At 37.7% G+C, this 27,805-nt stretch overlaps 2 protein-coding genes and 1 pseudogene across 2 annotated transcripts; 1 reads left to right on the top strand and 2 right to left on the bottom strand.

Annotated features, from left to right (window-relative positions):
- Positions 1–483: 483 nt before the first annotated feature.
- On the bottom strand, positions 484–1,940 carry LOC122299122 (probable aquaporin TIP3-2). Its single transcript, XM_043109091.1, has 3 exons — positions 1,590–1,940; positions 1,189–1,442; positions 484–1,090 (listed from the first exon to the last, which is right to left on the bottom strand). Exons 1-3 carry the CDS (start codon positions 1,717–1,719, stop codon positions 704–706), a joined length of 771 nt encoding a protein of 256 aa, XP_042965025.1. The 5' UTR covers positions 1,720–1,940; the 3' UTR covers positions 484–703.
- Positions 1,928–3,680, top strand: LOC122298904 (annotated as a pseudogene).
- Positions 3,612–27,805, bottom strand: LOC122299121 (eukaryotic translation initiation factor 3 subunit I-like). The gene is made up of 8 exons (XM_043109089.1): positions 27,446–27,805; positions 27,106–27,321; positions 24,403–24,530; positions 24,034–24,153; positions 23,824–23,913; positions 5,273–5,359; positions 5,114–5,193; positions 3,612–3,912 (listed from the first exon to the last, which is right to left on the bottom strand). Exons 1-8 carry the CDS (start codon positions 27,627–27,629, stop codon positions 3,837–3,839), a joined length of 981 nt encoding a protein of 326 aa, XP_042965023.1. The 5' UTR covers positions 27,630–27,805; the 3' UTR covers positions 3,612–3,836.

Here is a 27,805-nt window from a genome sequence, read left to right as displayed (position 1 = left end):
GTACAAGTTATTTCTTTCAAATATCATTAGTCCTATTGTTTAGTGCTTATACATGAGAAATAGTAGCTCGTTCTAAGCTGAATACAGGGCAATAACTTGTTCTAATACCAAAGCTGAATACAGGACAATAGCTCAACTACTAGTTACAACATTGGATTTCCAACTCCTATTCCTCTATTTGTTTTGTGATAATCAAGAATATTGAGTGACATTTCTATTGATGTCCTTAATGTATTTACTAAGTCCTTGTGTCATAATCGGTTAAAAGTTTATAATTTATACTAAGTTAGGTTTATATAATATATGCCCCAACTTGAGACGTGTGAGATGGCATTTTGTAATAAGTTTAACTTCTAAAAGTATAATCATTAATTTTGAGTCAAACTCATCATGTACAGTTAAATGTGAAAATATATAGTTTGTTTTAACAAAAGGAGCAACATACAGTGATATATGCACAATCTGAAACAAATGTAAAGTGTCTGGGATCAAGATTGCCATTCTTATTAACAACTGACTTTAAGTACAACATGACTTGCAGACATTTATTAAAAAGACAAAACAAAGACAAATTAGAAGGAAACAAATTAAAACATCTGAAAAGGAAAAGCACATAGGTCTGAGAGTGTGAGATTGACAAACAAAAGCAGAAGGACCAAACGTCATGCAATTCCTAATTATTACACAATACAAGAAAATTTATCTAGTAATCCTCAGGAGCCAAGGGCTGGTGGGTGTGATGAGGGACTTCTGTGGGTATAACCATGTACTCATACACAAGTCCAGCCAACCCACCTCCTAAAAGTGGACCAACCCAATATATCCATTGATTTCTCCATCTCCATCCAACCAAAGCTGGTCCAAATGCTCTTGCAGGGTTCATGGATGCTCCATCAAAAGGCCCACCCACTAGGATGTTCGCCCCAAGGATAAACCCAATTGCGAGAGGCGCAATCGTCCCCAAGCTACCGCGTTTGGGATCAATGGCAGTCGCGTAAACTGTGTAAACCAGGCTGAATGTCATCACGATCTCCAATAGCAGCCCATGCAACTCCCCAACACCTGATGTTACGAACAACCCCACTGGTCTCTGACATGAACACGACACACATCAGAATAGTGATACAAGTTGGTCAAGAAAGTGTATTTTTGCAAATGGAAATTTGAAGGAAATTATGGCGTACGTACCATGTTATTGGTGGCAAGCCTGAGCAAAAGGGCTGCCACAACTGAACCCAAGAGCTGCGCAACCCAGTAGTAGACAGCAAGGAGTACTGAGATCCTTCCGCCAAGGAGGGTGCCGAAGGTGACCGCAGGATTCAGATGGCCGCCGGATATGTTCAGGCTGGCTGACACGGCTGCAAAGAAGGAGAGTGCATGCGCAAGTGCGATGGCTACTAGCTCGGACGCAGTTGTGCCAGCTGGTTCCTTGTAGATTTTGCCTGCCAAAACAGAAAGCAGTACATACGTCGTCACAGACTATAGAGACCACTTATTCTAAGCTTGCACTTAGGAATTTACAATGAAAAAGAAATTTGGAGTGCTCTTGGTCACAGACACAGCGTGCTTGTGGAGATGGACATACGTACCAAGAGCAAGTAAAGAGCCTTCGCCAGCAAAGACAAAGATGAAAGTGGAAATGAATTCTGCCAAAGTGGCTCTGATGGAATCAGGGTGAGTGGCCTCTTCTGCCCTCCTAAACGCATATCTTCGAGGCATGGCGACAAGGAATTATTCTTATATCTGTTTCTTAATATTTTGCAGTTTTTGAAATCTTTCTTTCTTCAGTTACTGATATCAGCCCGCGAGCAATCCAACTTTTTGCTGCAATAATCTCTGCTATTTCCTGCTGAGGATTATGCTGTTCTAAACTTCTATATATCCCTTCGTTAGCGAGCGAGCTTGTTTACCAAATAAAATGGAAAGGATGGGGGAAAGAGTAGATCAATATGAGGAAGATGCAAGGTGGATGAGGGTCTTTGCATGGCTGAAAGGTGGAGGTTTTTGCTTAAATCAGCCAAATAGGGGTTGATAGTGTACGGACACTTGGATATGTTGTGCAAGATGGGTGACACGTACGTGTACATATGCGTCAAACATTGATTGCCCAAATTCGAAAATGCATATATCTCTATCTATTTCTTCACTTGAAAGCATTCAACAGTGCACCCGACTCTATCTTAATTCAGAAGTGAATACGTTTGGACACAGGTAATTTCATGTTATCCTTGAATGAATACGCCGGGATTAGAGTTGTCTTTAGTTAGATTTCGGGTCATGAGATATACTACTAGTAGGAGCGCACGTGCCTGGTAGGAGGGGACTATACAAACTATTTTACTGGAGTAATAAGTTACACCACATTACCATCTTATTGCATCTTACTATATATGATGTGGCACATTTATTACCATTTGATGATAAAGAAACATATAATAAATAATCATTCAATGATGATAAATGTATCATATCTTACTTAATGGAATGTAAATAAGATGATAATATAATATATAAAATTTTCCATTTTACATTTGAAGAAAAATTATTAAAAATGCTGTGTGACTTGTGAGGTAATTGCTCGTCCACACGGCAATCAAAGAGTACGCGAGAGCTCACATGTAAAGGGTATCTTTATCTCCAAAAGACTACCTCGATCATCACAAGGGAGCTCGACTTCCGAGCTTGGAAAGCGTAACCTGATCTCTCCAAAAGTATCCAATCTAGCTCATATGAAATTTGGGTGGGACAAACCCCCAACGTGGTAGCTCGACGAACTTGGGACAATTAATGCTTCTAATTTAATAGAAGGCCGATACATACACTGCGACGTGGAGAAAGAAGCAGACGTGTAATCAGCAATCCAGCTGGCACTGAGTTGGAAAGACCGACTAGATATCATGCTTAACAATAAGGGGATTGCAAGCCCCTGGGAAACATCACCAATCTTGACATGTACCAAGTGGAGTTAATCTGCATGGAGCTTTATACGGAATGAAACATGCTGACAAGCAATGATCATTAGGCCAAAATGGACACACACACACAGCATTTCATTATATGCACATCGAGCTCGACGACCATCATGGGAGACCTAGCTGGACACGCCTACACATCGTCGAATGAGGCAATCAATATTGGATTGATGAGAAGTCCTGCACGCATATAAGTTGGGGGTGGCGCATGGAATGCGAGTTAACTGCATTTCCCCACATGGGGTTCCTTCAGAGACGCTTGTCAGTTGCTTTAGAAAGGCCCTTGAGGAGGTGAGGCCTGAGGAAGCTAATGGGATTGTGGGTGAGACGGGGTGTTTATTGCGTGGGACAGGTGCAAGCACAGAAGACAGACGTGGCTGGAGCTGCACTTTTCCTGGCTAGTGGGGATTTCATGGCAACAACATAATCTTGTTCTTGATAGGGGGGATATACTTCTGCTAGCAATACCATGAGATTCATACACCAATACGACGAAGAAGAAAAAGAAAAATGTAAATAGATAAACTCAAAAAGGGGCGATATTTGGGGCAACGTGAGCCTATATATTGAGTCATATATAATAGTACTCACTCTCCTTTACCACCGTTTCTTACCTAATTAGAGACAAAAAGGTCCAAATTAAGAGGCATTCATGATATATTGACATCGATCGGTTATGCTTTTTATAGATCTGAAGAGGTTTACATACTTTCTTGAACCTATTTTAAACACTCACATAGCCCAATCTAGTACATTAAACCCTCGCTACAAAAATAATGACCAGAACAACTAACGGGCAACAAAAATAGTTGTTCGCTTTCAATGAGGTCCGAAGCTCCATTCTAAACTTGATAAGCTCAAAATCTAGATCTTGACGTTGAAGTAATCTGAGTCAAAGTGATGCAATCGTACATAACCATCTTCACCACCGCTTGAGAAACTATTGGGACCAAAAATAAATATATCAATTAGGTAAGAACTAAAAAATTCAAATTGCAAGTCTAGACATCATGTAATTTTGAACTACTACATGATTCCGGCACATAGGAAAATCTTGATCTATACAGATTATAAAGAGCTGTATGTGTAGACTACTAAAAAAAGTTAAAAGAACTACTATCAGGACAAATAGAATTTGCCTTGATTTAAATTGAGGAATTGCATAAAGCTGATTTCAATGAACAATTACAAAATAAAGCAGCAAAATGGGGAAGAGAGCCATTAAGAAACTGAAATGATGTTGATGCATGCCATTTCTCATAGAAATGAAGCTGAGAATATGATTTAACTCCAATTCCTTTACTAGGTACCCAAAACTACCATCCACTAGAACTAAATCTTCCATTGATGATGCCAGTAAAACCACCAACAAAACCATTACCGACTTCAATTAGCCTACCAGCCTATGTTACCCCCCCGTTAAGACCTTATACAGGCAAACATATGTCTAAATAACTCTGCTCCCTAGTTAGGTGTTTTCTTTCGTATACATCCAGTGTACTTGGGCCTATTGATATTAATAAATTTTTATTTATCAAAAAAATATTTTTCTAAATAACCCAATTCATCAAACATTATCATAAGTTTGTACACAAATATCCCTGCATCTAAACTTTTTTTTATTTTTTTTTTGTCAGAGAACCTCTCAAAGGCAGGCTCTTCAGACCCACCCCCACCGAGATAATGTTTACAGAAAACAAAAAAGAAATTTTGGTCCTATTTCATCAAATACTGTTTCTATCAGGTCCAAATCTTCCAAATGCAGTTGCCTTTCCAAAAAGAGAAGGAAGAAAAAAGAAAAGAAAAAAAAGAAACTTCTAAATGCAGTAATGTCACCCTTCAAACTCGGCCACTTTCAATCTACTACATCCGTCTTTAGCAATTAAAACCAAGTTAATGAAATTAGTCACATACAAGTGATATAATTTTTTTTTGAAAGGCACATACAAGTGATATAAATACTTTAAACAGTTATAAATCCCTAACTAATGTTTAAAAAATAGCTTAGCAAGTAAATTGAAAAACTTTACTAGCGTTTATATGGCAAATGGTTTAGGATACATCCTTTTCTGGGTCAAGGGCATGGGACCAATTGCTGAACAATTTAGGACAAATTGCTGAAGAAAACAAAGAAACTATACCTTTTCCCATCTGGGTTGAAAGCCAATGCATTTATTGGTCCAAAATGTCCTTTCACACCTCCAATTTCTTCTTGAAGTATCTAAGCAAATCAAAATGAGAGGACATCATATACTGACGAAACTAAAATAGCCACAGACCTATACTGAAGAATGATTTACCTTGTCAAAGAATTTGGCCTCAAATTTCCCAGCACGATGATCAGTCGTTGTGACATGTGATGCATCTTGACCACCTCCAAGAACCACCTGGAAAGTACAAAAAACATTTGAGTTGATCAAATGATATATATGCCTAAATTAAAATAAAATAAAAAGATAGGTGAACTTTTAGGTCGGTGGAACTCAAGACTTTAAATTGAAATTTCAACATTAGGTTGCTTATTTTGACAAGGGTTGCTAATTGGGATGGAAAAGCACGTAAAAATGCTGCATATACCATGCCGGAGTTGTTTAAGACTTGATATTGAAATTTCAATGTTAGGTTGCCTATTTTGACGTTAATTGGGTCAGGAAAGCATGTAAAAATGCTGGCATATAACCTGTCAGAAATGGTTTCCCATAAGGGGCAGTTTCATAAATCCCCCATATTATGAAAATTGAATGTAAACGAATTGGAAGTACGCTTCTGTATATGTAATGAGTATATATGTTATAATGAAGACAGAAAAATAAGTAAAGGGGAAAAGAAGAAATGAAAGAGGAGAAAGAGGTAAGAAAGGAAACTGAATGACTATTTAACTGAATGCAGGAAGGCTAAGCAGTGTTATTAAAAGTGCTAGGTGCACGTAGGTGCAAATGCTGTCTAGAGCCTCCACGTGCGCCTGATTGAAGAAAAGTGCATATTTTCAAAATTAATGTATAACAACAACAAAAAAATAAAAAATAAAAACCACAAAATACAATAAAGAAGATTTAAAAAGCAATATGGTAATATATTTAGCCTATCAACTCAATTTATCAACTCAATTTATTAAAGTAATTCAATGTGAAAATGAAAATATCAACAAAGTACGTAGATTTAGAAAATTTTCATCAAACACCCCTTTTTTATATGGGTAAACGATTATATTATATTAATACAAATAGGCTTAGCCTAAGTACACTGAGGTTATACAAGATATAACACCTATTTAAGATATGGGGCACTTACGTTTAAGATCCTATGAAAATTTTCAAGAATTAACCACATATATGACTTATGAGTTAATTAAAAAGAGGAACCTACATTGATTTTTTTGTCCATCAGTGTAAATCAAAAATAGGTGGCAGCTTCACAGATTGATTGCCACGTCAACTTCTTTTTAAAAGTATAAATAAAGAAAGATGGAAATAATTGATGGCCGCGCATCAACTTTAATTTTCAAAATTTAATAATAAAAATAATAATAAATAAACTTTTTATAATAAAAACATATTTAAAAAAAAAAAAAAACCCGAAAATGCCACCATGGTTGATTTGCTTTCAATATCATATACTTAGGTTTAAAAACATATTTAGACAATAATTGATTGCCCCATGATGTCAGCAGCCACATGGTGGACAAGCTTTACTTAAACATAACATTTTATGCAATTCTCTTGTGCTTTATTGGGGGACCATGGGGAGGGTGGTGTTTCTAATGAGGTGGGTGGGCCTTATGGTGTGGGGCTTTGGAAGCACATAAGAGGAGCTTGGGACACATATGCAGCAGATACTCGCTTTACTATGGGTAACGGATTGAAGGTCAAATTTTGGCATGATGCATGGTGGGGCAATAGGGCACTCAAGGAAGTTTATGCAAAGTTTATGACTTAGCAAGAATGAAAGAAGCCTTGATTGTAGATCTATTAATCATCCCCAATGGAGTGTTACATTCCTTCAAGATACACAAAATTGGGAAATTGAAGTTTTTTCGGCATTCTTTGACCATGTGTACTCCACCCAGTTATTGGGGGAAAGTGAAGACAAGATATTTTGGTGCCCCTCTAAGAAAGGGATATTCACAGTCCGATCCTTCTACCACACCAAAACCACACACCACATAAATACATTTTCATGGAAGAGCATTTGGAAGACAAAGGCACTGCTAAAGCAGCATTTTTTGTATGAACAGCTTCGTTGGGAAAGATTCTCACTGTAGACAACTTGTGGAAACGTAGAATCATAGTCATGGATTGGTGTTTATGTGCAACAAGAGCATAGAGTCCATTGACCATCTACTACTTCATTTTGAGATTGCTATGACTTTGTGGAATGAAGTTTTTGCTCGTTTGGGATTAGCTTGGGTGATGCCGAGGAGAGTAAGTGACCTATTAGCTTCTTGGCTAGGCATTCAAGCAACTCTCAAATTGCATCCATATGGAAAATGGTACCAATATGCCTACGGTGGTGCATTTGGAGGGAGAGGAATGGTATAAGCTTTGAAGACCAAGAGGGTCAATGGAAGAGCTTAGAACTTTGTTTTTGAATACTTTACTCCATTGTTCAATTGTAATTGATTTTCACTGCATGACCTTCCATGATTTCCTTGTATCACTAAACTAGCATGCCTAGGCGTTGCTCTTATATATGTCCTGTATACTTGGGCTATTGCCTACTCTTTTGATCAATAAAAATTTGTTTACCAATAAAAAAACACTCTCTTGTGCTTTACTTTTTTTGATGAAGGGGAACCACCCCACGGCAGAGCCCTTACGACTCACCTATGGAACCTAAACCCCCAAGGAGACTAGCACAATAGCTCACTGCCATGGCCTCCCACTTAAATTGCAGTTTGATCTCAGGGGGAATCGAACCTGTGGCATGGGGCTCATGCACACAAGTTTGTTCTGTTGATATACATATATATGATATTGATTGCCACTCATTAAAAAAATATTTTTTTTTTTGATAAGTAATCAAAAGTGTATTAATCAAAAACAGGCCTAGCCCAGTATGTACATGAAACTGCCCCTTTAGGTGGGAACAAGAGAGAAGAAAATCATGAAGGACCATCCCATTGAAATCAACAGCAATGGCCCATTTACAAAGCGTACTAAAGAAAAAAGCCAGCAGCTCCTCTCGTGTTCGCTACATGTCTTCAAAAGTCCTAGCATTCCTCTCCTGCCATAAAGACCACATGATGCAAATAGGTATCATCCTCCAGACTGCTGAAATCTGAGGCTGGCCTCCTATATTGGGCCAGCAAGCCAAAGTTGCCGCCACTGTCCCCGGCATAACCCAGCCCATCTCAACTCTGTTTAGCACCTCATCCCACAAAACCCTTGCAATCTTGCAATGAAGTAAAAGATGATCTACAGACTCACCCCCTTCCTTGCACATACAGCACCAATCTACCACAATAACCCTTCTTTTTCTCAAATTATCAGTTATGAGGATCTTACCCAATGCCGCCGTCCATACAAAGAAGGCCGCCTTAAGAGGCGCCTTGTGTTTCCATATCCTCCTCCAAGGGATCTGACATTGGGTATTCCGCTCAAGAGCTACATAGAAGGAGCGAACTGAGAACTTGCCTTTCCTGTGCGGGATCCACCACAACCGATCCTCATGGTGATTACTCGGCTTCACGGAGTAAAGGAGACTGTAAAAAGCCACAAAGTGATTCACCTCCCAATCTTGTGCCGCCCTGATAAAGTTTATGTTCCAATGAAGATGTCCTCCCGCTACATCCATTACCTCCGCCACTGAAGCCTCTTTAAGGCTGGCAATTTGGTAAAGAGAGGGAAACAACTTCTGTAACGACACATCACCACACCAAGTATCTTCCCAGAATTTGATCCGGGTACCATTCCCCATCTGAATGCGGGAATGCCGAAGGAAGACCATCTAGCCTTTCCTGATATGTTTCCACAGCCCCACTCCATCAGCTCCTCTAACTTCCTTCGTACACCATCCACCCCATATAACTCCATATTTGCACCCAATCACCCCTCGCCACAAGGCATCCGGTTCCCGACTATATCTCCACAACCATTTACCCAAAAGTGTCTGATTGAAAACCTTCACATTTTTTATACCCAGACCACCCATGGAGAAAGGGCGACACACTGTTCCCCACTTGACCAAATGGTACTTGAACTCCTCCCCCAAACCGCCCCACAGAAAGTCTCGCTGTAATTTCTCAATACGGCTTGCTACTCTTGCTGGAATAGGAAAAAGAGATAGGAAGTAGGTAGGCAAATTAGAGAGAGTACTCTTAATCAGAGTGAGCCTTCCCCCTTTCGATAAATACATTCTCTTCCAGCTCGCCAACCGTCTCTCTATTTTCTCAATCACTGGTTCCCACAAGAGGGGCGATCTTGCCCCTATCCCCAATGGCAGACCCAAATATGTCATCGGGAACGAGGCTAATTTACACCCTAGCAATCGAGCCAGTTGTCTTAAATTTGGCACCACTCCAATTGGTACTATCTCGGACTTATCAAAATTCACTTTTAATCCAGACACTGCTTCAAAGCACAGAAGCATTGCCTTCAAAGTCCGCACCTGACTCTGATCTGCATCACAAAGAATAAGGGTATCATCTGCAAAGAGTATATGAGATATATTAGTAATGCCTCTCGCCTGGGTTCCAACTGAAAAACCGCCCACCAAGCCATTTCGACTTAAAGCCGACATCATCCTGCCCAACCGTTCCATCACAACAACAAACAAAAGTGGCGACAACGGATCACCCTGTCTCAGGCCTCGTGAACTGTGAAAAAAACCAGCTGGACTACCATTTAACAACACAGAGAATTTCGCCGTTGACACACACCAACGGATCCATGCTCTCCATTTCTCGCCAAAACCACATCTCCCAAGGATATATAGTAGAAAATCCCAATTTACATGATCATAGGCCTTCTCCATATCCAGCTTGCAAATGATTCCATTACCACCATTCTTCATTCTACTATCCACACACTCATTTGCAATAAGAGCCGCATCGAGGATTTGTCTACCTTTAACAAAGGCATTTTGAGGCTTAGAGATAATCTTCCCTACCACCTCACTAAGCCTGTTTGCCAACACTTTAGAAATAATCTTGTAAACACCACTAACCAAGCTGATGGGACGATATGCACTTACCTCATTAGCCCCCACCTTCTTCGGGATTAATGCTATGAAAGTTGTATTTAGGCTTTTTTCGAATTTTCCAGCCTCATGCAGTTCTTGAAAAACCTTCATAATGTCTTCCTTAACCACATCCCAGCATTCTTGAAAAAAACCCATAGAGAACCCATCCGGTCCCGGAGCCTTATCCTCGGCCAATTTTCGCACGACCTTCGACACTTCCTCTTCTTCAAAAGCCCGCTCCATTCGAAAAACATCACTCTCCCCAATGGAGTCAAAAACCAAGCCATCAGGGAATGGCCGCCAACTCATCGGTTCAGTAAGAAGTTGCTCGTAGAAGCCAACTATATGGGCCTTAATAGCGTGTTCTTCCCTGCACTCTGTACCATCAATTTTCAGCATCTCAATATTATTGTTTCTCCTATGAGAATTTGCGACCCGGTGGAAAAACTTGGTGCAACGATCTCCTTCCCTAAGCCACAAGGCTCTTGATTTTTGCCGCCATGAAATCTCTTCCATCAGAATAATTCTCTCCAGCTGCTCACCCAACAAAGTCCTCCGCTCAACCTCTACTTGGGTAAGAGATCTAACCTCTTGAATTTGTTCAATTTCCTGAATCTCCCTCATTTTCCTTTCTTTGTTTCCCTTAGATCACCGAAAGAATGTGTATTCCAGAGCTTCAAATCTCGTTTTAAAGCTTTCAGTTTGCCCGCAAGGATAAAACTAGGAGTACCCTGAAAGTGATAGGACACCCACCACTGTCTTACTCGTTCCACAAAGCCTTCCGTCTTCAACCACATGTTCTCGAATTTAAAATATCTCCGGCCATTTCTCACTCCACCACAATCAAGCAAAACAGGCCAATGATCTGAAATAATTCGAGGCAATCGCCTTTGCCAAACATCAGGGAAATGACTTTCCCACTCCGGGGAGATGAGGAAACGGTCAAGACGGGACCACGTTTGGTTGTTGGCCCACGTGGCGGATCCCCCAGCTAACGGTAGGTCTACCAAGTTCAAATCAGAGATGCATTCAGAAAATTCAATCATAGCTGGTCTCCCCCTTCTATTACCAAAAGATTCACTTGGGAATCTTGTGACATTAAAATCACCCCCAATACACCAAGGTAGATTCCACCAACTATGCAAACCCGCTATCTCCTCCCACAACATTACTCTGTTACTATCCAAATTTGGCCCGTATACACCTGCAAAAGCCCACAAAAAGTTATCTGACACTCTCTTAAACGAGCATGCTACTGTGTACCTTCCTATAAACTCCTCCATTTTTTCCACCACTCTCTTGTCCCACATGACTACCACTCCACCTGACGCCCCATTAGAGGCCAAAAAAACCCAATCTACATGCACTCCACTCCACAAGCTTCTCACAATTCGCCTATCAATCTGCTTCAGCTTGGTTTCTTGCAGGCAAACAATGTCTACTTTCCACTCCCGAAGTAAGTGCCTTATCCTCAAACGTTTCGTAACCTCATTTAGGCCACGAACATTCCATGATACTATTTTGGGTTTCATTGAGAAAGGGCTGGCCCCTTCCCTTTCGGCCGACTCCTACTCGAACTACCCTCGGTGTTCAAAGACCACATCAACCGCTTAAGCTCTCTTTGTTTTTTCGAAACGGATTTCCGTTGGTGTTGATGCCCTGCTTCAATAGCTGTTAGTAAGGCCATAAATTGTTCCTCATAACCCTCGCATTCAAGTCCCACTACTTTCTGAATCTCCTTCACCTTATCGAACACCCATCCGGAAACTCCTGAATGAACAGGAAATAGTAAATTAAGAGGTGTCGGCTCCACCTCTCTAGTTTCCTCTACCCCTGTAAAAACCATCAAATCTAAGTTCTCTTTCAAAGCCAGTGCATACTCATCATCAATAGAGACCCCTTCCAAAGAACCGTACATAGATCCCTCCATTTCCGAGTCTTCCACTCCTTCCCCATCCCTCACATCCACTTCAAGATCCCTCACATCCACCGTCGCATGCCTATCTTTTTTTCGGATCTCAGAGCAAGCCCATACGGGATCCACATAACCCATCTGTTCATTCACGTCTGGAACAAGCCCATAAGTTTTCTTGCTCAAAATCGGCGTTTTCTGGGTCTGAAGAGGTGCATTCGGCCCTCCCTCTCGCTTCGTCGTGCCCTTAGCGTGATCCACCTCCACATTCCGTTCATCCCACACCTGTTTGCCGTCGTCGGAAAGCTCCACCCAAGTCGCCGGCACGTTCTGTTGCTCCTCCGACGTTTCCTTGCTCAAAATCGACTTTTTCTGGATCTGAAGAGGTGCGTTCGGCCCTCCCTCTCGCTTCGTGCCCTTAATGTGATCCACCTCCCCATTCCGGTCGTCCCACACTTGTTTGCCGTCGTTGGAAAGGTCCACCCAAGTCGCCGGCACGTTCTGTTGCTGCTCCGACGTCTCCTCTTCCGACAACGGCACGGGCAGCGTTACTAGCTGGGTTGAACCTGTAAGTTCAGCAACCCGCGGATCAACCAGGTCACACGGGTCCAGGCCTTTACGCGGGTCCAGGCCTTCACCCGGCCCACTCGATGAGGCCCTTACGTTGGATGGGGCCCTTTCCATCGGCTGTTCACCCAGTTGGGTTTCATTAGAAACCCGCTGGGCCCTTGCTTGCGGCCCATTTGTTGTTAAAGTCCCATTCTTTTTAATCCACATACTGCCTTTTCCATTTCTGCCCCTGTCCTCATACCGGTACCATCTCCTTTCCTTTTTCAGCCCGACATGCCAACGTACTTCCTCCAACTCCTTCTGCAGCTTCCTCACCTGCCCCTGCAACTCCATCAACCTCCTACGAGTCTCCCATGCCTCCTGTCCAGCACGCAACCTGCTAGCTTCTGCATCCCGTACATGGTGTGAGGCTCGATGCTCCTCTTCGTCAGAGGCCCTGTCACCATCATTTCTCTGCACCTGGTTAGGACCAGCTGTCGTGAGAACTTCCTTGAATGACCGGTTGGTCACCCCTCTTCCAAGGTTGCTCGCCTGAGGTCCGATGGCAGTTCCAATCCTAGTTCCCCTTGTCTGGATAAGCTCTGCAACTGATTCTTTCAGCCTTCTCCATCCCCAACCATTTTCACCTTCAGGGAAGCAAAGCATGCCATTTCTTCCTGTGTGACCATACTCTGCAATGGACAAATAACGCCCACGCCTATTCTCACACCGTTGAGCCACGAAGCTTCGAAAGCTCTCCCGTATCACCGAATAAACCACCTTTTTTCCCCCTCTCAGACACTCCTCCAGGACTCTCACAAGCCACGAAGCAGTATTGAGTCCCACCAACACATCATATCTCTCCTTCCAGCCCCATTCAACAATACGTATGTTTCCCCCCTCCTTCACCAGCGTAAGCAACTTAGACTCTACTACTAACTCTCTGAACCCACCCATTCTGTGAACCACATCCCGATCATGAAGATACATCAATCCATTCAAGATCTGTCTTGTGTAAGCAGAGACTTGAGAATCCCTCAACTAATATTAATGGATAAGAAAGCAGATTTTATGGGGAAAAAACAAAAGTAGGAAAAATCTCTTGCATAATCAAGTCAACTTCTCCCATTAAAAAAATATTTGATAGTCCATAATCAAATTAAAGTATGTAATGCCCCAATAGAAGGCCCAAACCACATGATCTATACTCTAAAAGGACTAGTCAATGATACAATTGGTGCCCCCATTAAAACCTTTATAAAGAGCAAGAACATCTCTTTCCCAGGCAATGTGAGATCACATTCACCACCTATCATTATCCTTATCACATAGGGTATCACAATCTCCTCACCTTAAATTCCCGGTGTTCTCGTTGAACCTGTTCTTTGTAGATGGCACGGCTCAAGTTTCACATTTCTGGTTGGGATAGGCTCTGAAATCATTTTGTAACACCCCAATAGAAGGCCCAAACCGCATATCCTATACTCCAAAAGGACTAGTCAATGATACAATTGAAACCCCATTGAAACCTTTATAAAGCAAGAATTTCTCATTTCCAAGCAATGTGAGATCTCACTCACCACCTACCATTATCCTTATCAAACGGGATATCACAGTACATGTTTGAATCAAAATACACCAAAAGGGTCATGACCAAGTAGGACTATTTTAGACATGGTATGCAAATTGTCCTACTTGGTCATGACCCTTTTGTCTAAATGCTTGAGAATATTTGTACACCATTTTTTGGGTTTTGAAATGATCATAATTTTTTTAAAAGCGCGCTATTTCGCACTTAATGCTCACAAAAAAAAAAAAGCCCCAAAAAGTGCACTTTTGTAAAGCACTTTGGCCATGGCGCTTCGTGCTTAAGCACACTTCTAATAACATTGATGTTAAGGTTTTCTAACTAAGCCATTTGACTCCTAAGGATTTACTATACTAGAGATTGAGGGGCAGAAGGCAATGCTAGGAATGGCTCACCCAAATGCACCTAGTATATTGAGTGATGCCCATTTGTTTTATACCAAATTCCACCTGAGGTCTTGGGTTGGAACTATGACCTTTAAGATCACCAACCCCAACACTCATGGTGCAATTGTGTGTTGGCCATTTAAGGATATCAAAAGATTGCATGCGACGTGTGTGAAATAATGTTTAAAGTTATGCGTGTCATTTAAAAGTGAAAAATCTCTTCTATCATGTCGTTTACTGTGTGATGTAATTGCTTAAGTATTCGATTCATTCTTTTATGTTTTAACAGTCAAAGTCATTTAGAAGAAAATAACTGATATTATTCTGAATGATTTGGGAGAAAATAAATGATATTATTTTGAATGATTTAGGAGAAAATAACTGATACTCCATATCAATTTGGATCTGCACCATAATGTAATGTTTATGTTAATATCAACTCTAACGCTTGAGTTAGGGGGTGTTATATACAGCCATAACAAGTTCTCTGAGAAAGTTGCAAGAGCATCAATCGGAATATTTGAGAAAGTTTGTGTAATAAGAAAGCAGTATCTTAGTTTAAATGATATAGCCATTAGGTCCCACAAACATATGACAGCAATAAATATTGTCCCATGCCCAAACTTATCTGTAATTTTATTAGGTATTTATTTCAGAAAGTTATAAACTACGTAAACAATATCTATTAAGGCAAATGAATTTTGAAATCCCAAAAAATATTAAAATCAGGAAGAGTATATCCTGAAAAGTTTGCTCCTATATGATAAATTGACAACAAATGTTTCTCCCATGATTTAGTTGACAATCTACTGGGTCAAATATATAACCTATTTTTATGTCATCCATTTGTCAATGAAAATTATCATACATAACTGATGGGCACCATGGTGGACCAAGTCTTGAAGATCCCTTGCAAGTTCCAAATGGGCCAATCACAAGGTCAAGAGTTAAAAAGATCAAGGAAACAATGTAAGAATTAGTGCAATCCACTTGGACCGAGTTTACAAATTCATCAAGCAAGACCCCAACATTCAAGATGGGCTTGAAAGAAGAAAAATCAGCTTTAATCCATGTGATATAAGCTACAGAGAGGGGCGGTATAGCCTAGTGGTTTAGTATAGACTTTTTTTATTTCATTAAGAGTAGATTTGGTAAATGATAATTCTCATCTCATCATTACAACTTTCCCAAATTCCCACACAAAATATAATAAACAATTCACATTTTTCAAATTCCAAAACAATAATAATATTTTAAACTTTCATCTCAAACTCAAAATTCTCATCTCTACCCTCAAAACTGCCCTAAGTATAGGCATGTGGGCCTATTTAATTCATTAAGTAGACTTCTTTTATTAGCTATAGGCGTGTAGTCTAGGATGTCTTGGCCTTGAAGATGTCCATCTCATGTCTTTTAATTGATGTAGGCCTTAGTCAGCCCTAGGGTTTCATGGAGGGGTTTAAAAAAAGACTTGTAGCAGCATTTTCTAAAGTAGTTGAATGTGAATGAAGTTTCTTCATAGAGAATTTTAAATTTTCTCTACTTGTTCTTGATTGAACTAAGAACTTATCAAAGGCAAACCTTTTGTGGCGTTCTCACAAAATCTAGGTTCTTGAAACAATATTTCAACAAGTCTAGATTACCTTGACTTGATTCTTGACTTTCTTGGATAAGTTTCAATTTCTTGTGGGCTCAAGAAATTTTAATCCCACAGGTTCACATCATTTGGTATCAAAGCCAGGCTTCGACACTGGGACTTGTGGGTTATGGGCCCAAAAAATGATGGACATCATGGTGGATCGAGTCTTAAAGATCCCTTGCAAATTTCAGATGGGCCAATCACAATAGCCTAGGAGTGTAGAGGATTACCATAAGGAGATGGAGGTGGCTATCATTCAAGTTAATGTAAAGGAGGATCGGAAGGCCACAATGGCCAAATTTTTAAGTGGTTTGAATAGGGACATAGCCAATGTAGTTGAATTGCAGCATTATGTGGAGATAGAAAACATGGTGCACATGGCTGTGAAGGTAGAGAGGCAGTTAAAGAGAAAGGGGACAGTAATGTATACTTCAATTTCTAGTACTCTTTGGAAACCAAAGTGGGATAGATATGATCGAGCTGTAAAAAATGGGAAGACCGAACCACATAAGAGAAAAGATGAAATAACTAGCAAGAACAAACCCAAAGTAGATTTACAACCTTCAAGGAATAGATATATTAAATGTTTTAAATGTTTGGGTTCAGGGCACATCTAGGAGTGTAAAAAAAACCAAGAAAACCAGTCAAGACCAGACCGGTCCAAAACCAAGTCAAGACCGGACCGGTTGGACAGATCCGGTCTGGAACTGGTTTCCAAAAATGAAAAATCAGCCGGAACTGGTCCGGTTTTGGTTTTGGAAATTTTTTGCCCAGACTGGACCAATTCTATTTAATAAATGTTTTAATTTTTTAATGTTATAATATGTTTTATATTTTATATATAATATATATAATAATATAAATTATAATTATATATAAGATCATGTTATTATAATTTATAAAATAAAATTTTAATCCTAAACATCAAAATTTAATTGATCATATGCTTTAAATATAAAATATATATATTAATAACATTTTATCATAAGAAGCAAGAAACAAAAAAAAAAAAAAATTCACTCAAATATTATTATTACTAAATTTTGATGGCCCAGTAAATTCTCAATATTTTTTTTGATAAGTACATAAGACATTCGTAGATTAATAATACTAATATATATTAGTATATAATTTATATTAATACAATTTACATTTTATGACCTAATAATAAATACTAATAGTCGAATACTATATTACTATTAGTATTATACTTTATGTATAAATTAATATATAAATCAATATACTAAATATTCAACATATAAAATAATGATATAATAATACTAATACTAAATTACTATACTAATACTATCAATATAGTCTATCAATAATATATTTATAATAAACTAAACTCAATATAACAATTAAAAAATACTAATATATAGTTATTATAATCACTATAATTAATACTAATATTTATAATGATACTAATAGTCTAATACTATATTACTATTGGTAATAATTAATACTATTGCTAAATCACTATACTAAATAATCACTATATGTAGCAGTAACACTATAATAGTATAATATATTAGTGAGGTAATGTTAGTATAGTCAACTATCATATTATGTTAGTATAAAGTATATTAACTTTTTTATTTCAAAAAAAAAAATATATATATATATATTAGTAAATAGTTTTTTATTTTTTGTTAAGTAATAAACTTTATTGAATAGAATGAAACAAGGGAAATCCCATGTACACAGGAAGTATACAAAATGAGACACCTACTTACATTCTAAAAAACTTGAAAAAAAAAAAAAACAAAAACTCATTAACATTCCCTCCCTTAAGAATAATAGCAAAACACCACTGAATAAGAGAAAACACAAAGAAATTCCAGATTTCCCCAACTGCTCGTTCCTTAGTAACTTAATAGTATTAGTATTTATACTAATGATATATCACTAAACGATACTATAGTTATACTAATGGTAATTTATATGTTAGTATCATAATATGTTAGTATTAAGTATTAGTAACTTAATAGTATTAGTATCAATAGTATTACTAATATTTATATATGTTAATATATATGTTAGTATTAAGTATTAGGAGCTCTTTTTTTTTTTTTTTTGATAAATAAGTGTTAGTAATTTATTAGTATTAGTAGTTATACTAATGCTATATTACTAAATGATACTATAGTTATACTAATGGTAATTTATATATTAGTATCATGGTATGTTAGTATTAAGTATTAGTAACTTAATAGTATTAGTATCAATAGTATTACTAATATTTATATATGTTAATATATATAATATTATAGCAGATTCTTTTTTACAATAGATTTCTTGTTTTGGTTTTTATTTTATAGCAGTTGTTTTTATAACAGAATTTTCTTTACATAGCAGATTTTTTTTATAAAGCAGATTTTTTATAGCAGAATTTTTTTACATCACAGATTTTTTTATAAAACAAATTTTTATAAACAGTAACAGATTTTTAATAAAACCGAATTTTTTAAATCAGTTTTTCGCCGCACATCGCGTATCAGTGTCCAAACAAGGTAGAGATGGTTATGTGTGACAATGGGGAGGTGATAACTAAGAGTGAGAATGATAGTGATAAGATGTCTGAGTTGGTCGCTGCTAGTGATGATGGTGGAGTGGAATACCTCGTAGAAGGTGAGTCTTGTTGCCAGGCGTACTCACAATACGCAAATTAAGGTAGATGGTATGGAGCAGCAGAGAGCATATTTCATACTAGATGTTATATAAACAACAAGGTGTGTAGTATAATTATAGAAGGAGGAAGTTGCACCAATGTAGATAGTATCACCCTAGTTGAGGAGTTGAGCTTACCTTTATTGAAACATCCTAGACCTTATAAGTTGTAGTGATTAAATGAATGTGGAGAGGTCAAGGTCAATAAGTAGGTTTTGGTGACTTTTACCTTTGGGAGGTATAGTGATGAGGTGCTTTGTGATATAATTCTTATGCATGCTGGCCATATTTTATTGACTCTTGAGATGCTTCAATGATTCATAATCAGTGTAAATCACAAACTCCTTTAGCCAAAGGTAGTGTTGCCACAAAAGCATAAAATTCTTTGTTATAAGTAGGGTAATTCAAGGCCGCCCCACCTAGCTTCTCATTGAAGAAGACTATAGGGAGGCTGTGACAGTATGATAGAAGGGTGATTCATGACGGGTTTAGAAACAGGTACAGTTTTGTAAAAGATGGAAAAACAATCAAGCTTGCTCCTTTAACCCCAAAATAGATCTCCGAGGTCCAACTAAAGCTGAAAAGTGAGATTGAGTAAAAAAAAAAAAGGGGCAAGGCCAAAACCTCAAGAAAAAAAAAAAAAGAGTGAAAAAGAAAATGGAGAGGTGGCTAAAAATAAAGAAAAGTGAATGGAGCCACAAGAGGAAAAAGAAAGAGAACCTGCAGAGAGAAAAGGAAAGACAAAGATGGGTTTTTATACAAAGGAGAGTGGGGTTAAGAGTGCCTTTTTAGAAGATCAGCCTATGATTTTTCTTGTTTACAAAGAATCTTATCTTAATCTTGATGAAACTAACCAATCTTTTCCTAGTTTGGCTGTTTCTTTGTTGCATGAGTTCAAGGATGTATTTCCGGAGGATATGCCGAGTGGGTTACCACCCATTAGAGGCATTGAGCATCAAACTGATTTCATACTCGGAGCCGCTATTCCAAACTAACCAGCCTATAGCAATAATACGGAGGCGACAAAGGAGCTTCAAATGCAAGTTGAAGATTTAATGAGAAAGGGGTACGTGAGAGAGAGCATGAGCCCATGTGGAGTACCAGTACTATTAGTGCCAAAGAATAATGGGACTTGGAGGATGTACGTTAATTGCAAAGCAGTCAACAATATTACAATAAAGTATCGTCATCCTATTCCTAGATTAGATGATATGCTTGATGAATTGCATGACTCGTGTATTTTCAATAAAATAGATCTTAAAAGTGGATACCATCAAATTAGAATGAAATAGTGAAATGAGTGGAAAAATGCTTTTGAAACTAAATATGGACTTTATGAATGGTTGGTTATGCCATTTGGACTTACAAATGCGCTTAGTACTTTCATAAGATAATATGAACCATGTATTACGTGCATTCATAGCAAAACATAACCTTTATTTAATAGTAGCAAATGTATTCGCTTGATCAATTTCCCAATAAAATCCAACATTCTTTTTAATTATTTCAGTGAGTGGTGTAGCGATGGTGCTAAAATCCTTAACAACATTACCAAGAAAAACAACTTTTTCCATACAAAAAGTACATATCTTAAAATTAGCATACAACTTTTCCCATCGAATACATCTCAAATGCTCAATATGTTCATCTAAGTTCTTGTTGTACACTAAGATATCATCAAAGTACACGACTACAAATTTGCCTATAAACGCACATAATACACGGTTCATTAATCTCATGAAAGTATTAGACGCATTTGTAAGTCCAAATGACATAACCAACCATTCATAAAGTCCATATTTAGTTTTAAAATCAATTTTCCATTCATCTCCCTCTTTCAATCTAATTTGATAGTATCCACTTTTAATATCTATTTTACTAAAAATACATGACCCGTGCAATTCATCAAACATATCATCTAATTTAGGAATGGGATGATGATACTTTACCATAATATTGTTAACAGCTCTGCAATCAACGCACATCCTCCAAGTCATATTCTTCTTTGGCACTAGTAGCACTGGTATTGCACAGAGGCTCATGCTCTCTCTCACGTACCCCTTGCTCATCAAATCTTTAACTTGCCTTTGAAGCTCATTTGTCTACTTCGAATTACTCATATAGGCTGGTCGGTTTGGAATAATGGCTCCAGGTACAAAATCAATTTGATACTTAATACCTCTAATGGATAGCAACCCACCTGACATCGCCTCCGAAAATATATCCTCGAATTCATGTAACAAAGAAATAGTCAAACTAAGAAGAGATTGGTTAGTTTCATCAACATTAAGATAAGATTCTTTGTAAACAAGAAATATCATATGTTGATCTGCTAAGAAGACCCTCTTAACCTCACTCCTCCTTTGCATAAAACCTCATCTGTCTTTCCTTTCCTCTCTAGTGAGAAGCTAAGTAGGCCGGCCCTGAATTACCCCACTTATGAGAAAGAACTTTATGCTCGTGGCAGCACTACCTTTGACCTAATGAGTTTGTGATCCACATCAATCGTGAATCATTAAAACATCTCAAGGGTCAACAAAATATGATCAGCATGCATAGAAACTACATCACAAAGCACCTCATCACTATACCTCCCCATGGTAAAAGCCACCAAAACCTACTTATTGACCTTGACCTCCCCACATTCATTCAACCACTGCAACTTATAAGGTCTATGATGCTTCAGTAAAGGTAAACTCAACTTCTCAACTAGGATGGTACTAGCTACATTGGTGCAACTTCTCCCATCTATAATCATACTACACATCTTATTGTTTACATAACATATAGTATGAAATATGTTCTCTCTGCGGCTCCATATCATCTACCTTAATTTGCATATTGAGAATACGCCTGACAACAAAAGACTCACCTTCTAAGGAGTTTTCCACTCCATCATCACTAGCATCAACCAACTCGGGCATCTCATCACTATCATCCTCACTCTCAGTCATCACCTCCCCATTGTCATGCATAACCATCACCCGCTTGTTTGGACAATGAGATGCGATGTGCCTTGAACCTAAATATTTAAAACATTTAATCTCTCTATTCCTTGAAGGTTGGAAATCTACCTTAGGTTTGTTCTTGCTAGTTCCCTCATCTTTTCCCTTAGATGGTTTGGCCTTCCCCTTTACTATTGCTTGATCATTTCTATCCCAGTTTGGTTTACAAGGAGTGCTAGATATTGAAGCATACCTTGCTGCCCCTTTCTCTTTAACTGTCTCTCCACCTTCATAGCCATGTGCACCATGTCTTTTACCTCTACATAATGCTGCAACTCAACTATATTGGCTATGTCCATATTCAAACCACTTGAAAATCTAGCCATTGTGGCCTCTCAATCCTCATCTACATTAGCCTGAATCATAGTCACCTGGTAATCCTCTAAACTCCTAAACCCTTGTGTATGGTTTTGTAATTTTTGGTAGAGGTTTCTATAATAGTGGATAGGTACAAATCTCTGCCTCATAAGAGCTTTCAACTCACCCTATGTTTCTACAGGTCTTTCATGATTCCTCCTCCTATTGGCCACTAATTAATCCCACCAAATGATTGCATAATCAGTAAACTCAATTACTACCAACTTCACCTTCTTCTCCTCTGAATAACTGTGACGAGCAAAAATCAACTCTATTTTCTTCTCCCACTCTAAATAGACTTTAAGGTCATTCCTACATTGGAAAGATAGTATTTTCATTTTGATGCTCCCAAAGTTCATATCTACCCCATCTCAACCCCTTAGATTTCTCCTAGGTCCTCTTCCATGCTTACCTCCTTTAAGTCTACCCACTCAACCCATTCCAACTTCAAATGCCATGTCTTCCTCATCCTCTTCGTTCTCATATTCATTTTCAATGCTAAGCTCAAGTCTCCTCCTATCTCGCCTACCTTACAGATTTCTAATCACTAGCTCTTACTGATCCATCCTATCCTTCACCTCTCCCAACACCAAATTCAACCGTTCAAACTATTGTTGTATCGCTCCTTAGGTGTTGAGTCAATCTTATCAGAAGGGGGCGGCATAGCCTAGTGGTTTAGTGTAGACTTTTTTTATTTAATTAAGTATAGGTGTGTGGGCCTATTTAATTCATTAAGTGGACTTCTTTTATTAGTTATAGGCGTGTAATTTAGGATATCTTGGGCTTGAAGATGTTCAGCACGTCTTTTAATTGATGTAGGCCTTAGTTGGCCCTAGGGTTTCATGGAGGGGTTCAAAAAAAGACTTGTAGCCGCATTTTCTAAAGTAGTTGAACGTGAACGAAGTTTCTTCATACAGAATTTTCAGTTTTCTCTACTTGTTCTTGATTGAACTAAAAACTTATCAAAGGCAAACCCTTTGTGGCGCTCTTACCGAATCTAGGTTCTTGAAATAAAATTTCAATGGGTCTAGATCATCTTGACTTTATTCTTGGCTTTCTTGAGTAAGCTTTAATTTGATTGTGGGTTCAAGGGATTTCGATCCCACGGATTCACATCAATTTCTATCTGCATGAAGAAAGTACCAGAGAGGGCAAGTTTTGCTTCAGAAGCAAAAATATGCTAACGTATAACTAATATCCCTCAGTGAAGTGACAACTATCATAAATTATTTCTGAATATGTGCACCTTCATAATGTCAGAACTCATTTCTTTGGTATTAAAAAAGGAAAAAAGAAATATTGATCAGATTTCACAGGATATGTGGGGCGGAGATGCTAACTAGAAACTCAATTGCATGATAGAGAAAAGTCATTCCCATAAACAAAAAAAGTAACATTAAACTTTCAATACATAATTACATTCAATCATGCTCGGCATACATAAATAAAGGTCACTTCAAGTCACTTTTGATCAAAAAAATTTTGATAAGTAAATCAAGTCACTTTTGATAAAATAATAAATCATAATGCATAGATGAATGATATTAGTATCATGAAATTACATACATGATCAAGGAGTGGAGACATTGTAACAGCATTGACTGGACGTTCTGTCACGTATGTCTTGATAAGAGTCAACGTTCTTATGTCCCACAGCTAAAATATTGCAAGAAACAAATAAAATAAGGAAAAACAATAGATAGAAAAATTCATAAAAGGAAAAAAAAAAAAAATCTAAAATATCATCAATAAACCAAAAAAAATATTTATCAGTACCTTAGCCGATTTATCAAGAGATCCAGTAAGGAAATGTGAACCATCTTCAGATTTTGACAGTGATGTTACTGTCTTTTTGTGGCCTGATTCCTTGTCGGACTCTTTAAGAAGTTTTCCAGTCTGCATGTTTGATGCAAAGCAAACATAAAAATAAATAAATAGGAATCAATCAATTGACAAACATCAGGGAAGAATGATGAGAAAGATGGAAGGCCTAAGAAAAGCAAATTGAAACATAAGTTCCATTTTGATGAATTCCCAGCTCAACCCAGGAAATCTCCATACAGCCAAGAAAGAGTGAAAATCAAAGCATCAGTAAACAATCTCGGTAATGATATCAATGCAACTATTGATAATACAGCCACTTACCTCAGAATCCCATATACGAACCACGGCATCTTCTCCAGCACTTATGAGAGTCTTATTCAGAGGTCCCCAAACAGCTCTATTAATTCTTCCCTGAGGGCCCTTGATGGTGAGCATAGATTCACCCGTCTCTGCAAAATGAAATGGCGGATGATTTTAAATTGGCACATTAATATTAAAGCCGCCAAAAATCTTACAATACAAATACACAGCAGTTATTCTAACATCTTTATTCAAAGCAAAGCACCTGAGGAGAAAAGCAGTCAAAATTGAAATACCAGAACTTAAAAACCAGCAACAGAGGGATACAAATAAAAATTATAACGGAATGCAGCAAAGTAAAAAATTAAGAAATCAGGAAATATCACTGCAAGTTATTAAGGTAAGAAATGAACATCAACAAGACTAGGATTTTGTGGGTAAAAAATTCCAAAATATGTGGGTCAAGTACATGAACAGTACCTCGGTTTGGTATGTATTACCCCCAAACCCCCAGGTTAAGCATTCAATCTTATCAATTCACTGCTTAGGTTTGTCATTTTTTCAATAAGAACCCCAAATCAAATTTCCATGAGATTATCACAAAATATGGCATTGCCTACAACATGACTAAAAAATATAAAATAATTTAAAAAGTGCAAATGTATTATAAAAGTCTAAGGTCTCGTTTGGTTACACAAACCATTTCATCTCATCTCATTTACTCATTACATCTTTGCCAAACTCCCACACAAAAATACAATAAACAATTCAACTTTTTCAAATCCCAAAAACAAAACTAATATTAAAAAATTATATTCTAATAATATTTTATTCAACTTTTATCTCATTTCATATGTATAGACAAACGAGGCCTAAATCAATTAAAAAATCAAAAAATTAAATTTCAAAAACTAGAGAAACAGAAAAAATAAAGCTAAAAAAATGACAAATAAAAAACCAGGGGTGGAAATGAGGCTACTCCTTGCAGAACCAAGCATCACCTGGGTTGTGTGCAACCCAGGTGCCATTAGGATTCAGCCAGTGGTGGTTGCCCGAGTTCTGCCAGGGGTGATATTAGCAATATTTTTCAGGTTTTGTTTTTCTTTTTTATTTTTTTATATGAGTATTAGGTTTATATACGGTTTTTTTTTTTTTGAGACATTTAACGCTTCACATCAGATTCTTATTGAAAAAAAAAAACAACCTACAAACCGAAAGAGATAATTGATATAATTGAAAACCAGGGAATGAAAAGATAAGCAGGCAAAGCTCAGGGACTGTTTTATGCATGTAACCCAGTAACCTAAAAAATTATATTCTAACAATATTTTATTCAACTTTTATCTCATTTCATATGTATAGACAAACGAGGCCTAAATCAATTAAAAAATCAAAAAATTAAATTTCAAAAACTAGAGAAACAGAAAAAATAAAGCTAAAAAAATGACAAATAACAAACCAGGGTGGAAATGAGGCTACTCCCTGCAGAACCAAGCATCACCTGGCTTGTGCAACCCAGGCGCCATTAGGATTCAGCCAGTGGTGGTTACCCGAGTTCTGCCAGGGGTGATATTAGCAATATTTTTCAGGTTTTATTTTTCCTTTTTCTTTTTTTATATGAGTATTAGGTTTATATACCGTTTTTTTTTTTTTTTTTTTTTTTTGAGACATTTAACGCTCCACATCAGATTCTTATTGAAAAAAAAATAACAACCTACAAACCAAAAGAGATAATTGATATAATTGAAAACCAGGGAATGAAAAGATAAGCAGGCAAAGCTCAGGGACTGTTTTATGCATGTAACCCAGTAACCTTAAAAAGTATCATGACATCTAAGAAAAGGAAAATGCTAGTGTGCTCCTGGGTTTGACCACTAGTGTATTTTTTTAATTATTTTTTTTAAATGTTTAAAAAAGTTACCACTAGTGAATTTGTGTTTTCTTTATATGTTTAAAAAATGTTAAAAAAAGAGCAGAATGAACTAGCGATCACACCTAGTAGATATTTCCTTCCCAGACAACACTCAAAGACAAAATACTTTTCAATTTCAAATCTTCAACTTTTCATCTAATTATTACCTAATCATTACAACCTTTCCAAATTCTCAAACAAAACATAAAAAACAATACTACTTTTTCAAATTTCAAAAAAAAAAAAATTATATTTAAACAATTTTTTAACATAATAATATTTTTATTCAACTTTTTTTCTCTCATTTACCAAAACCCAATAAAAACATCTTTAACTTAAACTATTTCATTATTATTTACAGATGAACTAAGATATTTTATGTATCCAAACGATCCAAATGGGCCCTAACACTCAGCAAATGCGATTCGCCTACACTACACTACACTCTGATATCCTTGGTCCCAAGAAATCTCTAGGAACCAAGCACATAGATTTCTACACAAACTACATCAGGCGTAAAAATCTCACCCATTCTACAGTGTTATACAAGACATATATAAATGTACGTACACACTGACTTTATTGGTTAAAGAAATCTACTTTGGCTGGACAGACCGACAACAATTCCAGTTGGATACGTTCACCAAATTCCTTTCCAAGCATAAATTCGTGAAGAATCTACAGCCCAAGTGCAGAAGCTCTGATACATGCACAAAACGGTAGCTATAATCCATATAACACATAATATTTCAGAAAAAAACGAAATTGTATAGCATATTTATCTAACTTATCAAACAGAAAATTAAGCTTACGGTCACTGGGGTCTCTGGAGATCTGTTTGACGTGAATAGCAGAAGGGGAATCCATGAAAGGATCGGTGGTAATCACAGCGAGCTTATCGCCCACGGAAAAGTCCACAGCCCTAGCCGGAGAACCGAAATTAAATGAGTACAATTGCTCCCCCGTCTGAACATTCCATAGCTTAACACTCTGATCCGCACTACCCGTAATCAGTCTCATAGAATCTCCTATATTTAAAAAAAAAAAAATGCATAAATATTTAGTTTAAAGAAAAAAGACAACAGAACTCAATGCAAAAAGAAACCAAAACTATACGAGAAGCAGGAATAAGAAAGAGAGGGAGTGACTTGCTTGAGACATCGCAGCACCAAACAGCGCCGTTGTGGCCTCGGTAAGTACCGAGGCGCTCGCCGTTGTCGGCAAACCAGGCGGTGGGTGTGTGGTCCTTGGCACAGGAAAATAATATGTCTCCGTCAAGGTTGTATTTAAGAAATGTCAAAGGCCTTTCATGGCCTTTCATCAAGATGGGTCTCATGGCTGTTCGTTTTCTTCCTTTCACGCAGATCTCGCCGGCTTACGGAGATAGACCAGGAAAAACAGCTCAACCCTCAACTAGGGTTTATAAACCAGGCCGGTATATCAATCAAATTGAATCAATCTGTTCTGCACTTACCTATTCTCTTCTCAATTTTCTATTCAGAATACAGGCGT

This window comes from Carya illinoinensis, chromosome 16 (assembly GCF_018687715.1).
Source record: "Carya illinoinensis cultivar Pawnee chromosome 16, C.illinoinensisPawnee_v1, whole genome shotgun sequence".
Lineage (NCBI taxonomy): Eukaryota > Viridiplantae > Streptophyta > Magnoliopsida > Fagales > Juglandaceae > Carya > Carya illinoinensis.
The sequence above is the reverse complement of the archived record's forward strand: the minus strand, read 5'-3'. Positions and strand labels throughout refer to the sequence as shown.